General features: G+C 49.6%; 1 protein-coding gene across 8 annotated transcripts in view; it reads right to left on the bottom strand.

Annotated features, from left to right (window-relative positions):
• rph3ab (rabphilin 3A homolog (mouse), b) overlaps positions 1 to 15,224 on the bottom strand; it is a 388,420-nt gene that overhangs the window by 76,996 nt on the left and 296,200 nt on the right. For all 8 annotated transcript variants that reach the window (XM_038820309.1, XM_038820380.1, XM_038820230.1 and 5 more), the window contains one exon: positions 8,999 to 9,163. In XM_038820309.1, coding sequence (XP_038676237.1) covers positions 8,999 to 9,163 — 165 coding nt within the window. The remainder of the gene's footprint in view (positions 1 to 8,998; positions 9,164 to 15,224) is intronic.

Here is a 15,224-nt window from a genome sequence, read left to right as displayed (position 1 = left end):
TACCAGCCTCCCCGAACAGGTGCTGGAATGTGGCTACTAGGGGCTTTTCACAGTAACTTAATTGAAGCCTACTTGTGACAATAAGCGATTATTATTATTATTACAAGTAACGGGGGAGGGAGAACTGTGTAACTATGTGGGATGTGGCGGGTGCTATCTCTTTCCCTTTTGTTGTTTGGGTGATCTGTTGTTTTTTTTTCTTTTTTCTTTTGTTTGAAGTTGCTCTTGAAGTTGGGGGGGTATTGTTCTTGGGGTGTTACTGCGGTTGTTTGTTAATAGAGTTAAGATGTTTATATTTTGTAAATATTTCAATAAAAATTATTTTAAAAAAAAAAATTATTACAAGTAACACACAAGTGCCAGGCAGTGACCATCTCCAATAAGAAAGAATTCTTACCGATTTGAACTCGGAAAGAGACAAGCTCCAATTAGTATATAGTGGAGGTATCAGGACTTCAATTGAGAGTACAAGATTTTCTGACTCAGAATAGGGAACTTAAGGAGAGGTTTTTTTTACAAATATTTTTATTCCCCTCCTTTTTCACATTTTCATCATATTTACAACAACAAATAATTAACAATTGTTGTTAATTGTTGGCAACGTCACCCAGCACGGTAGCACAAGTGACTTACACTGTGGCTTCACAGCTCCAGGGTCCCAGGTTCGATTCCTGGCTTGGGTCACTGTCTGTGCGGAGTCTGCACGTTCTCCCCATGTCTGCGTGGGTTTCCTCCGGGTGCTCCGGTTTCCTCCCACAGTCCAAAGACTTGCAGGTTAGGTGGATTGGCCATGTTAAAATGCCCTTAGTGTCCAAATGGTTGGGGGGGGGTTATTCGGTTACAGGGATAGGATGGAGGTGAGAGCTTAAATGGGTCAGTGCAGACTCGATGGGCCGAATAGCCTCCTACTACATTGTATGTTCTATGTTCTAACAAATACATTGGCAATCCCCTAGCCAAGAATTCCCTCATTCCCCCCACCCTCAAACAGCTCCCAACATTTTGAATACAAAGCACCAATCAAAAAGAATCATCATTAATTCACACATCTTAATGGGAGAAGTTAGAAAGCAGAAAGGGCATTAGGTATTCTTCTGCGGCAGTTTCATCTCATCCCAAAGTAAAAGTAATTAAACGAGCATTTGACAAAGAAACCACCAGAGGTTTCGCCCACTGTTATCACCCAGAGATATGTAGAGGCCCCGCCCATTGTCATCATACAGAGTCCACATACAGGTCTAATGAGGAGCCTGGTATGGTGGACCTATTCAGGAAATTGTCACCACAGCACCAGGCTGCACTGATAGGGTTGACAAAAACCTAGGAAAGCCCACCCTCAATCTCCCTGTCCATGCCTCCCTTCATTGATGAGGCGTGGGCAGGCAGTGCATTGTTGCGGGGGTGGGGGGGTGTGGGAGTTCCCTACCAGCGTGGGCCTGGCGTGGTGGATCTCGCAGTGGGCCAAGGGGGCAACTGTCGTCCTTTTGGCCCACTGTGAGGTCCACCACGCCAGGTTCACAATTGCCGAGACCGCAAGTGACCTGTGCCCATGTGATTCCCGGCCGCGGAGAATCACGGGAGGCCGGAGCATAGAGCACCCGGCCCGCTAAACAGATGAAAATGGGTCATTAAGACCAACTCGCATTTATTTACATGCCCCGCATAAATTTATTTACAACCACCACCACCACCGGCATGCATCATGGACCTCGTTCACGCCCCCCAGCAGTGGGTCGGAGCATCAGGTTCTGACCCGCACCTGTTGCTGATCCAAATTTCCCCCCCCGACGCCCGGTCTTCATCCCGTTCGGGAACGCATTCCGGGCGTCCTGGAACAGAGAATCCCACCCAAAATCCTTTTTCTTTGAACAGGGTGATATACTTCGTGCACATTCCACATGTTTCAAAGTAGCTGCTGCCATTGCTTATTCAGCCAAAGAGTATCGGTGTTGACAGAAAGAAAAAAAAAAGTCTTACAAGCCAGTGATTTTGGTGCCTTGCTTGGACATGCATCAAAACATACCTCCCCCATCTCTACCTATGCCAGAACTGACACATTATAAAGTATTTTTCTCTGATACCAGATCTGCCTGTACCTTTGCAGGAATTAGTTAACGGTTCCTCAACCCAAATATTTAAAAAATACAAAAAATACGTGAAGTCGTGAGTTCTAGGGGAGTATTCCTCACCAAATATGAAGACCCATAGGACTACACCTGCACACTTTCCATCGTTTCACCAAGGAAGCTTTCCCTTCAGAAAAGAGGAGGTAAGATATACCGGTAAAGGTAAAGTGACCATAGTCCCAGATGACTAAAGGCTGCTTTCCCCTTTGAGGGGGAGAGCTGACTGGTGGTGATTTAACCTGAGGATCACCACACCTCAGGCAAGGGGTGAGATTGAGAAGGCGGGGCCTTCATGAATAACCTGAATGTACCACAATAAGGGTGGGCACCTAATGCCTTTTCTGCTTTCTAACCTCTCCCATTAAGACGTAAGCCACTCGCCCACTGTCCAACAGTGGTGCTATCCACAAAACATAGACTACCATTATAAATGTATGGATAAGAAGAAGAGAAAAGAGACATCTATCACACAGCCCTGGTGCCATAAGACCTGCACAGTCACCTCCCTAACTACAAGGAGCATGCTGAGGGGTGTTTTCAACAGTAAGAATTCTCTCCTCTGATTCATCTTTGTCAGTATTCAGCAGTTCGATAGCATGAGCTCCGATATTTTGTGCTAACAAGACCAGCTCCTCGTCAATGGCCTTTATAGCTGGGGGAGCAGGGAGGCGGGCGGATGGTGAAGATCAAAGAGAAATGGGAAGCGGAGTTGGGAGGGGAGATCAATTGGGGAGCATGGAGTGAGGCACTGCCAAGGGTAAATGGGACCTCCTCATGTGCAAGGATGAGCCTGATACAGTTTAAGGTGGTGCACAGGGTGCATATGACTCGGGCGAGAATGAGTGGGCTCTTTCAGTGAGAGCCTAGACCAGCATTTTTCAAAGAGTGGGTCGCGGGTGAGTGTCAGAAGGGTCGCAGAGTGAAGGGTCACGGTGTTAGGGTCACTGAGTGAAGGGTCGCGGAGTTAAGGGTCGCGGTGTTAAGGGTTGCCGAGTGAAGGGTTGTGGACTTAAGGGGTCGCTGAGTGAAGGGTCGCGGAGTTAAGGGTCGCGGAGTTAAGGGTCGCTGAGTGAAGGGTCATGGAGTTAAGGGTCGCTGAGTGAAGGGTCACGGGGTTAAGGGTCGCTGAGTGAAGATCACTGAGTGAAGGGTCGCGGAGTTAAGGGTCGCAGAGTTAAGGGTCGCAGAGTTAAAGGTCGTGGAGTTAAGGGTTGCAGAGTTAAGGGTCGCAGAGTTAAGGATCGCGGAGTTAAGGGTCACGGAGTTAAGGGTCACGGAGTTAAGGGTCACGGAGTCTTTTTTTGTAAAATATTTTTATTCTCCATTTTCACATTTTCTCCAGAATTTAAACCCCACCAACAAACAGTAAATGGTAACAAATACAAAGTCAATTTCTTTAACAACAACGATCCCATCCTCCCACCACCCCAAACAACGCCCCCCCCCCCCCCCCCCCCCCCCACAATATAAGCATCAAATAAAACAAACCCTCCCACGGTGGGACAAACAAAGGAGAAATAAAAGAGAAAGGAATTAGGAATCGCCTACAGTCACCATTAACCTAGAGAGTCCCTCCCACCCCCCCTCCCCCTAACATTCAATGCCATCCAATCCCCGAAAGAGTACCGTAGATGACACCCATGCATTGCAAGCCCCCCCACCCCACCCTCCCCGGCTCCTCCCCTCCACTTCCTCTTACAAAAATGCTCCCCCCCAACCTCTGTTCCTTCCCCCCATCTTTCCACCCCGGCTATACTCATTGGGACCTATTCTGCCAGGCTCCGATGGCCGCAGCCCCTCCCCCCACCTCACTCCAGGCTTAAACCGGCCAGCGTGGAGGCCCCCCCCCCCCCCACCCCCGGGTCTCGTTCCCCCTTGCCCGGCCCCAGGAAATCCAAGAAATCCCCTTTAGCACACAATCCCAGCATCCACACCCCAGCTCCAAAAAAACCATCATTGCAAGTGAAAGTCCCAACTCTTCCCTTGTCCAAATATATACAATGTTGGCTCATTTAGCACATACACCAGCATGCAGTGAAAAAATACAGCTACATGAGGCTACATCGGTACATGACCACTTCTCAATTCAGCCACAGTCCTTCTGCCTTCGCAAACTCCTCCGCTGCTTCCGCCGTCCCAAAATAAAAGTCCTTGGATTTGTAGGTCGCCCTCAATTTAGCTGGGTATACTATGCCGCACCACACCTTACTGATGTACAGTGCCTTCTTCACCTGGCTGATGGCAGCCTGCCTCCTTGCCAGCTCCACCGTAAAGTCCTGATATATGCGTATACCAGCTCCAGCCCACTGCACCAACCGTTTCGGCTTTGCCCAGCACAGGACCTTCTCCTTCACACTGTACCTACGGAAGCACAGAGTCACTACTCTTGGCGGCTCACTCGCCTTTGGTACAGGCCTCCACGACCGATGAGCCCGATCCAGTTCATATCGGGAGGGATCATCCCCCTCCCCCAATAGCTTTGCCAACATCGTGGCAAAATACTCAGTCGGCCTCGGGCCTTCCACTCCTTCGGGCAGAGCATAATCCTCAGATTCTGTTACCTGGATCTGTTTTCCAGGTCTTCCATTTTGGCTCGCAGACCCTCGTTGGTCTCTATCACCTTCCACATCTCCTTCCCCATCGAGGTAAGTCGATCACCTTGCTGCAACAATGACTCTTCCACTTCCTTCAACACCTTGCCTTGCTCCCGCACCTCCGCCACTGCGCTCGCCATCGCCGGCCTCACCGGGGCAATCGCCTCCTCCACCAGCGCTTTCAATACCGCCCTCATCTCCTTCCTCATTGCCTCCATGTGATTTGTGAACTGCCTTTCAAGTTCCGCGGCCATCACCGTAGTCATTTCTTCAGCAGCGGGCAATGCGGCCTCCCCTGGTGCCCCAGCCTCCATTTTTCTTGCCGTCCCGGCGGTGACCTTCCACTCCCCGACGGACTTTCAGCCGCTTTTTTCACAGCTGTTTTTTTACTTGTTCTCAACATCTTCCTTCACTGTGCCTTCTCCCTGCTTTTGCCGCCTCTGTTACCCCAGGGACCGGGCGTTAGACCCCAAAAATGCCGTTCCCGAGCGGGAGCCCTCCAATGTGCGGCTGCCTCCCCGCCCGCCGTCACCGGAAGTCTCCAAGGGTCGCAGAGTGAAGGGTCGCGGAGTGAAAGGTCCCGGAGTTTGTCAGTCCGCCCAAGGCTGGATTTCCGGGTCCTCCCTGTTTCACATGACTCTCCTGCTCAGGCCTCACGAGAAAATCTGAGTTTTAGTTGAAGGACTTGTTTTGTAAATAACCGCCCTAGCTTTCCTCGTGTTCAAGTCGGAATTCTAACCGCAGCCGACAGCTTTACCGGAAAAGCTATTGCGACAGGATTTTGGGTTTGGATTCAGTCACGTAAGTGATCCATCCTGTGGTGCTGTGCTGAACACAGATGAGCAGAGCGAGGTTACCATCCCGAGCACTGGCTGATATTTATCCGGGAATTGAAGCCAGGATAGGATATTTGAATTATTCTCAGCATTTATTGGGAGCTGAGTTGGGTGTGGAATTTTATTTCAGGACCAGGTGAAAAGATGGCACCCTGGTTTCCATTCACTCTAGGTGTTGCTTTTATTTCTGAAGCAGAGGTGGAGGAATTAACTTAAATGGGCAACATGTACAGACTGGTCGGCGAATTTGAAAAGCTGTTCAGTCCAAGATTAGGAAGGTTAGAATGTAGGAACAGAAATAAACTATTCTCCCCCATGTTTGCTCTGCCATTTAATGAGATCGTGGTTGCTCTGCATTTTAATTGCATCCATGCACCATCATTCTATATCCCTTAAAGCACTTACTGACCAAAAGCCATGAGTTTCAGTTTGGAAATTTCCTGGTGACCCTCAGCTTTAACAGCTGTTTGTGGGAGGGAGCCCAATATTTCCACCATCCCACTAGAATGACAGGGGGCTAGGAACCCAAGCAGCTTTGGGTTCTCGGGGCTGGTTTAGCACACTGGGCTAAATAGCTGGCTTTTAAAGGCAGGCCAGCTGCACGGTTCAATTCCCGTACCAGCCTCTCCGAACAGGCGCCGGAATGTGGCGACTAGGGGCTTTTCACAGTAACGTCATTTGAAGCCGACTTGTGACAATAAGCGATTTTCATTTTTATTTCAGGGTGACAAGGGAAAGAGAAACAAGGTCAGCAATGAAAGAAAGAACAAAAAAATGCAAAGACGGTAGACAGGGTAATCAAGGGAGAGAGGGAAATAGAGCCACAGTGCAAAGAAAAGTGGGGATGATTAAAAATGGCAAAAAGGACAAACCTGAAAGCTTTGATTCTTAATGCAGGAAGCATTTGGACGATGCAAGTCCGGAAGGTTGGCCAGTGTGGGTCCGGAGGATCGGCCAGTGTGAGTCCGGAAGGTCGGCCAGTGTGAGTCCGGAAGGTCGGCCAGTGTGGGTCCGGAAGGTCGGCCAGTGTGGGTCCGGAAGGTGGGCCAGTGTGGGTCCGGAAGGTCGGCCAGTGTGGGTCCGGAAGGTGGGCCAGTGTGGGTCCGGAAGGTCAGCCAGTGTGGGTCCGGAAGGTGGGCCAGTGTGGGTCCGGAAGGTCGGCCAGTGTGGGTCCGGAAGGTCGGCCAGTGTGGGTCCGGAAGGTCGGTCAGTGTGAGTCCGGAAGGTCGGCCAGTGTGGGTCCGGAAGGTGGGCCAGTGTGGGTCCGGAAGGTCGGCCAGTGCGGGTCCGGAAGGTCAGCCAGTGTGGGTCCGGAAGGTCGGCCAGTGTGAGTCCGGAAGATCGGCCAGTGTGGGTCCGGAAGGTCGGCCAGTGTGGGTCCGGAAGGTCGGCCAGTGTGGGTCCGGAAGGTGGGCCAGTGCGGGTCCGGAAGGTCGGCCAGTGCGGGTCCGGAAGGTCAGCCAGTGTGGGTCCGGAAGGTCGGCCAGTGTGAGTCCGGAAGGTCGGCCAGTGCGGGTCCGGAAGGTCAGCCAGTGTGGGTCCGGAAGGTCGGCCAGTGTGAGTCCGGAAGGTCGGCCAGTGTGGGTCCGGAAGGTCGGCCAGTGTGGGTCCGGAAGGTCGGCCAGTGTGGGTCCGGAAGGTGGGCCAGTGTTGTTCCGGAAGGTCGGCCAGTGTGGGTCCGGATGGTGGGCCAGTGCGAGTCCGGAAGGTCGGCCAGTGTGGGTCCGGAAGGTCTCCCAGTTGAAAAAAGTGGTCCCCAGAAAAAAAGTTTGAGAAACGCTGTCCTGGATCATACACCGAAAACCTACATCTTCCAGAGTCAGAGATGCTTTCAACTGAGCCAAGTTGGAACGTCAAACTACACTGCTGGCATGAATGTCAGATAGGGATGCCACCCAATAAACCAACTGCTGTCAGTCAACTGAACTTCACAAAACTATCAATGCCTACCCGTGACTGGGACAAGCTCCGTGGCGCCTCATCGTGGCGAAGGGGGACTATTCCTGTCTGAGACTGGGACATGTCCCACAGCATCTCATCAAGGTTCAACTGGTACTGGAGCTCGTCCCCAGCAAACGGACAGTCTACCAAGGCCCGAGGCCATGGCCGTCACTGACTGAGCCACAGACCCCAGCCACTCATGCTGCTGACGTCGTGCACCGGCCTCTCCACTGCGGTCGCTGCCCTAGCACCATCTCCTGTGCCTGTAGCCTCTGGGACTCCTCCAATCAGCTATAGGCCTTCTGGAGTGTTGCTCACACCCCCCTCTGAATCTCATGGCTGCACTCTATCCTCTGCAGCAGCTCTGGGTAAACCTGACTGAGACCCAGCTGGGCCCTATGTCGCCCACCGAGGTGTGTCTGTCTGCTCTGGAGGAGGGTGGGGATGACAACTATGCCACATCTATGGGAGGAGGCGTATGGGAACCACCTCGGATAGGCCAGCGCCATCGGCCGGAGATCCTGTGGGAGAATGGACATGTGGTCAGTGGGAGAGATGGGTGGGTCAGTGGGAATGTCATTAACGACTCACGTGCGGCAGTCCATCTGATTGAGGCCTGGCGGATCCTCAACTCTGCGTCATGCACCAACCTCTGGGACCCTCGGGGGAACAGGACATCCCTTCTGGCCTCGACCGGCTCTAGGAGCCTCCAAAGGTCTGCACCCCGGAATCGTGGGGCCAGTCGTCTTTAGCCCTGCTGTGAATTGTGTGGTTGGCTGTGCAAAAGCAGTTTATGTTCTGCTCTCCCTTGCTAGCGGAGAGCTGGCGAGCATGGTCCTGGCGATTCGGCTGGCGAGCCTTGATTTGCAGCGTGAAGCCCGTGGGGCCTCCTTAAGTCGACCAATTAATATTGGATTGTGGTGCTGGCCTCACCGGGCCGAACGGCGGGAAGCTCGTGGCAGTTCCTGCTCGCTACCACAGTTAGAAATCTTTCATTGTATCACGCCCTAGGCGTCACGGTGGTACAGTGGTTAGCACTGCTGCCTCATGCCGCCGAGGACCCGGGTTCGAATCCTGGCCCCGGGTCGCAACACAAAACGTGTAGGGTAGGTGGGATGGTCACACTAAATTGGCCCTTAATTCGGAAAAAAAGATTTATTTTTCTTTTTTAATTAAAAAAATTGAATCATGCCCTATTTCTTCAAGGCTTAAGAGAAGGCACTTCATTCACGCTCCACAGAAACTGCATAACATTCGAGATGAGAATGAGAGGATTATCACAGGTGATTTTCTGCACACGGAACAAAATGAATTGTAAATAAAGCCGGAAAGAGACAGAAACTGTCGGTGCTCATGAAAGAACACAAGAATGAGAGAACTGGCAAGAGAATAGGAAAAAATATATTTAAAGGGGAAAGTGAAAATGAGAGAGAGAATAGCGGGGTACGGCAGGAGGTTTGAATAAAATCGCACACCATTCATATTCAATGGCTTCACTAACCTCCTGGGCTCCTACTGGTGTTAATCTCCATTTCACCACTGTATCCAGCCTGGCTCTCACTTTCGCCATATTCGCTGCCTGCTACCACTCGTGATTCTGTTGGCCTGCGTCCTGGGGAAACATAACTGGGGGCCCGTCCAGTCGGCCCTGAGCCAACTTCACTGCCTGAAAGAGAACATTTGGAAAATGAATTCCTCAGTCAATACTGGTTAGTTATCAGACTAATAGGGGTAGATACTCTAACTAACCGGATTGTCCCTAATGGTGAGATTGAGCAAATGAGGAATAGGAAGATGGGTATCTAGCAATCTCACCGTGGGATTGTCATTTAAAACCTTTCTGGTTTACCAATGTCCTTCAAAGGAGGAAACATGCTGTCCAAGGTCAGTCCTCCTCCTACGTGGCTCCAGCCCCCTGTATTTGATTCTTAACTGCCTTCTGAAGTAACATAGAAGGCCATTCAGTTCAACAAATTTCTTGTTAGTGATCCAAGATGAAGGTCCACCAGCACCAACAAACAAATAAATGCTCAATTCCATATTCCTAGTTGGGAGCCGTATCAGGAAGGGGCTCAGGTCAGGGAATTACAATAACTGTGTTGGGAACATAGACTTTCCCCCATACTTTAAATTAAACAGTACACGGTATTCTGAGGGACAAAGACACCCTGTATATTTTTAAATAAAATGTGTATAAAGATATATGCTCTCTGCTATTTCAAAGAAAAAAAATTAAAACTTGACAAAGACCTTTAAAATGGCTGAATCTATGACTGCCTGTGACCCCCGTGAACCTATGACTGCCTGTGACCCCCCGTGAATCTATGACTGCCTGTGACCCCCCGTGAATCTATGACTGCCTGTGACCCCCGTGAATCTATGACTGCCTGTGACCCCCCGTGAATCTATGACTGCCTGTGACCCCCGTAGAATTTACCTGGCAGTATTGGAGAGACTTGCATTATATCTGGGGAGCCATAAAGAACTCCCTGCAGGCTGTACAGATCAACTTCAAAGAGAGCTATATACAAAGGCCTTCTGCAATTAATAACCCAGCCTGGTATAATAATAATATAATAATCGCTTATTGTCACAAGTAGGCTTCAATGAAGTTACTGTGAAAAGTCCCTAGTCGCCACATTCCGGCGCTTGTTCGGGGATTGAACCCGCACTGCTGGCATTGTTCTGCATTACAAGCCAGCTGTTTAGCCCATTGTGCTAAACCAGCCAACAGCAGCCTGCTAAGACAATGGAACCTGCAACCTTCCTTTCAATTCTTAATGGTTGGGACATTTAACAATCACGGGGATCCAGACGAGGGATATACATGCATTGTCAAAGACAGTATGGAGGGGCAGCACTGTGGCACAGTGGGTTAGCACTATGGCCTCACGGCGCTGAGGTCCCAGGTTCGATCCCGGCTCTGGGTCACTGTCCGTGTGGAGTTTGCACATTCTCCCCATGTTTGCGTGGGTTTCGTCCCCACGACCCAAAAAGTGTGCAGGGTAGGTAGATTGGCCATGCTAAATTGCCCCTTAATTGGATAAAATGAATTGGGTACTCTAAATTTATTTTTAAAAAGACATTGTGGCGAGGGGGGAGTCGTGTGACATAGGCCTCTGGCTTGTGGAACCAGTAATAGTGCTTACTGAGCTGAAAATCTCAAGTCTGCTGTGTTAGGGAATAGATAGTTTAAACAATTTATTTTTGTATTGTCGGTATTAGAAATAAGGTCCAACTTTAAGCTTAATTTGTGTTTCTGTATTTGTGTGCTAAGAAAGGGTTAACACTTCAGTTCACTTCAAGTTAAACAAAGGTGACTGCATGTCTATAGATTTTAGTTTCACTTTAAACTTTGCCTGCATTGTAATTAAGAGTTCATGACGTGAAAAAAATTACAGAGATAAAAAATATTAAGCTGTTGCTTACCAACCAGATGCCCACACTGAAAAGTAGAAGTTTTTGAATTCAGTTAGAACCAGGTAACTGAGACGGAAACACTTCTCACAGAAGCCAGATATCTGAAGTAATCCTAAGGTTGGGGACACCTTAATACACCTGTGAAGTGGCATTCTGTTGGTGTGGCTGGGTACATAAGAAGCATGTGGTAATCTAAGTCAGAGGAATACCAAAAGGAGAGGTTGAAATCCTGAATCTGGATCCTTGGTGAAGATATCTGAGAGAAAGCCTTGTGTGGGAGAATATTCCAAAATATGTCTTTTGAGAGTGGTTTGGAGACTCTCATGTGGAAGTCAGAGTTCCAGTGAGACCAGTTGGCTAATAATGTGACAAGCATCAGGGGAAATTTGATGAGACATCCACAGAAGTTGTATTGAATGGCATTTGTCACTTAGTTTCAGAGTGAAGTTTCAGTGTGTGGTGTGTCTGATCACATTCCACCTATTTATGTGGACTGTGTACTCACTGAGAACATTAGAGTATAAGGTATATCTTCAAACTTATGTTATCCCTATAAATCTGTGTACATCTGTAGAGATATGGGTGGGATGAAGGAGTAGTGTATTATAGTTAATCTTTTCCTGTTTAGTAAAGGTTTTATTCTTCAAATATAATCGGCAGTCCTGCAACTCTGTTCAACGTCTTGAAACAAAAAATAGAAGTAACAATAAATTGAGCCGGGGTTCCGCTCTGGGGCCTGACTGTCCAATAGTAACATCTTCTGCGATCGTAATAGCTGTTTAACACCTGAGTAGCAGCCCATTTTGAAGGAGCTCTGGCCCAGGTTGGACACCTGGCCCCATCTACCCTGTTTCTGCTGGAAGTCGGTACTATAGCCAACAAGATTGATTCGTCTCTGCGTACCTATCTCGCTGCATGAAGTCAACAACATCGGAACAGTGAATTATCCGGTATCAGTTCTCATCCCACCAATCTCCATGAAGGAACATTTAATTGGACTTTGATTCTAGACTCCAGAACCCACATGAAAGAATATTTATTTTCCCTGCGGCTCTGTACTGTGTATCTTTCTTTTCTCCGTCCCTCCCTTTACTAGAGAGGGGGCACAGGAGATTCACCAGGATGTTGCCTGGGCTGCAGCGTTTCAGCTATGAAGAGAGGCTAGTTAGGCTGGGGTTATTTTCCTTGGAGCAGAGAAAGCTGAGGGGGAACTGATTGAGGTGTATACAATTATGAAGGGCATAAATAGGGTGGATAAGAAGGAAATGTTCCCCTTACCGGAGGGGTCAATAACCAGGGGGCATGGATATCAGGGAAGGAGCAGGAAGTTTACAGGGGATGTGAGGGAAAACTTTGTCACCCAGAGGGTGGTTAGAATCTGGAACTCACTGTCTGAAAGGGCGGTAATGGGGGAAGCCTCAACATTTAAGAAGTATTTAGATAAGCATTTGAAATGCCACAGCACACAAGGCTATGGACCAAGTGCCAAAAAATGGGATTAGAATAGATAGGTGCTTGATGGCCGGCGCAGACACGATGGGCTGAAGGGCCTCTTTTTGTGCTGTAAAACTCTCTGATTCTATGGATAGCTGAATATGAGAGGGTGTTGCAACCCCTCTTTCGCGTTTTGAGTGTGTGTAAATAAACTAACCCATTGAGCTCATCCCAACTCAAGTTTGCTGAGGGTTATTAATAGAAAACTGATTCACGCCAAAACCAAGGGGTTGGGAAACCCGCCACTGTTTATAAAGAGGGAAACAAATTAAAGCACCTGTCAGTTTACAGATGGGTGGTAAGGGGAGAAATTAGTGCTGTTTAAATTCCCCTCCTGTCTGTAACAATATGTTATACTTATTGCAATCTATAACTTTAATTTTCTGCTCTCAAACATGGAACGGAATCTGAAAAATTGCAGAGCCCTCCCATCCCTCCTCTCCCACCCCTCCTCTCTTTCCCATCAGACACGCAACAGGGCAGAATTTCCATCCCCCCACTGTCTATGACCCTATCAGGTGGGATGGAAAATTCGAGTGACCATAAAATAGAGACGGTTTTAATTATTTGTCTGATGCCGTTAACACAAGCCAATGGCAGGTAAAGAAAACAAGTGAAAAGAAAGACAAACTAATCGCTGGGATGGAGGGATTCTTCAAATGAGGAAAGATTTAAAAGTCCGGGGCGGGAATTCTCCAGCCATTCGCTGCCAGCGGGATTCTCTGGTCCCGCCAATAGCGCGTCCCCGCCCGTGGGTTTTTTGGGCGGCGTGGGGTGGCTTCAATGGGTAATCCCATTGACAGCGGCTGGAGCAGAGAATCCCGCTGCCAGGCAACAGCGCGCCACCTCCCACTGCTGGGAAACACGCGTCTGGGAGGCTGGAGAATTCCCCTCTGGGCCTTCATTCTCTGGTATTTAGAAGAATGAGAGCTGGTCTCATTCAAACACACAGAATTCTTACAGGGCTCGACAGGGTAGATACAGGAAGCATGTTTCCCCTGGCGGGGGGGGGGGGGGGGGGGGGGGGGGTCCAGAACCAGGCAACACAGTCTCAGAATAAGGGGCAGGCCATTTAGGACTGAGATGGTGAGGATTTATCAGATTTTCTGTTCCAGAGAGCTCTGGAGAATTAGTTATCGAGCATGTCCAAGAAAGGTCGATAGATTTCTAAAACTATCAAGGGTAGTGCAGGGAAATGGTATTGAAGTCGAAGATCGACCATGATCTCACTGAAAGGTGGAGCAGGTTCAAGTGGCCGACTGTTGCTCCAAGTTTGTATGTTCTTAATCATTTCAATTTTACAAGGAAGGAAGATGGGAATAGGAGTAGGACATTCAACCCCCTGAGGATATTCTGCCAGACTGATGATGGGACTGATGATCCAGCTCCTGGGGCTGGACAACCGTCCTTTTAAGAGATGGTAGGCCTGACACCAACCAATTAGTCACCTGACCCCTGACAAACTATTCGCCCTATTGTTTACTAGCCGCTAGATTTTGGTTATTTGTGCACAAATGGACAACCAAATCTCTTGTTCCTCTACAATTTCTGACTCAATTTAAAGATACATCTTGCTTGGATCAAAACTAGATATTCTCACCTTTGACACCATTTGCCACGAGTGCGTGGTGGCAGAAAGGTGGACTGATTGTTCACAACATCACAGTGGTTAGCATGACAACGCTGATGCTGCTGTATTGGAGGTCCTGCTTTAGGAGGCACACTAAAGGAAATGGGCCTACTTGGCACTCAAGGTCACCCGCAAGTTAAAAACCCAAGTGCCACCTGCATGGAGGGATGCCACCAGCTGGACTAGTGCTGGAACGGGGACATACAAACCAGGGAGTCCCAGGTTGTCCACTGCCCTGTTTGCCGATCCTAGCTGGGAAAGCAGTTGTAACATTACAATTGGCCTCAATGTTCCCAGCCTTGAAGAAGCATAATCATCCACAGCTTCTACTCTAAAGTTGGCAAACAGTGTGAATGGTGGCAGAGTGGTTAGCACTGCTACCTCACAGAACCAGGGACCCGGGTTCGATTCCAACCTTGGGTGACTGTCTGTATGGAGTTTGCACCTTCTCCCAGTGTCTGTGTGGGTTTCCTCCAGTTTCCTCCCACTGTCCTAAGACGAGGGTTAGGTCCTACAGTGCATGCACTGGCCTGCTCATTGCCGGTGACGATCACAATGGCCAAGGAGGAATCGTGGGCTGTGGCAAATTAGCCATTTGCAGACTGCGGTTGGTGTGAGGACCTTTGTTGGGCGTTGGGATGGAGGAGTGGGCTTGGAGGGAGTGTCCTTTAAGAAGGTCGCAGACTCGATGAGCTGAATGGCCTCCTTCTGCACTGTCGGGAGTCCATAATTCTATGTAAAATGTAAGCGTAAAGTCGCCATAGTCCCAGATGACCATAGGCTGCTTTCCCCTTTGAGGGGGAGAGCTGACTGGTGGTGGTTTAACCTGAGGATCACCACACCTCACATGAAAGGCAAGGTTGAGAAGGCGAGGCCTTCATGAATACCTCAGCCCAAATGGGAATAGAACCTGCGCTACTGGTCTCTCTCTGCATCACGAACCAGCGGTAAAGCCATCTGGTGATGGCTACACCACTTGTGATGATGGTAGTGCGGGCAGGGGGAGGGGAGGAGAGTGAGTGTGAGGTGATTGGGCGGGGGGGGGGGGGAGAGAATGTGTGCGGGGGTGGTGGGAAGAGGGAGAGTGTGTGAGGGGTGGGGGGGAAGAGGGAGTGTGTGTGAGGGGTGGGGGGAAGCGGGAGAGTGTGTGAGGGGTGGGGGAAGAGGGAGAGTGTGTGAGGGG

Source organism: Scyliorhinus canicula, chromosome 1, assembly GCF_902713615.1.
Source record: "Scyliorhinus canicula chromosome 1, sScyCan1.1, whole genome shotgun sequence".
In the NCBI taxonomy this organism is placed as follows: Eukaryota; Metazoa; Chordata; class Chondrichthyes; order Carcharhiniformes; family Scyliorhinidae; genus Scyliorhinus; species Scyliorhinus canicula.
Note: the sequence above shows the minus strand (reverse complement) of the source record. Positions and strands in the feature narration are given on the sequence as shown.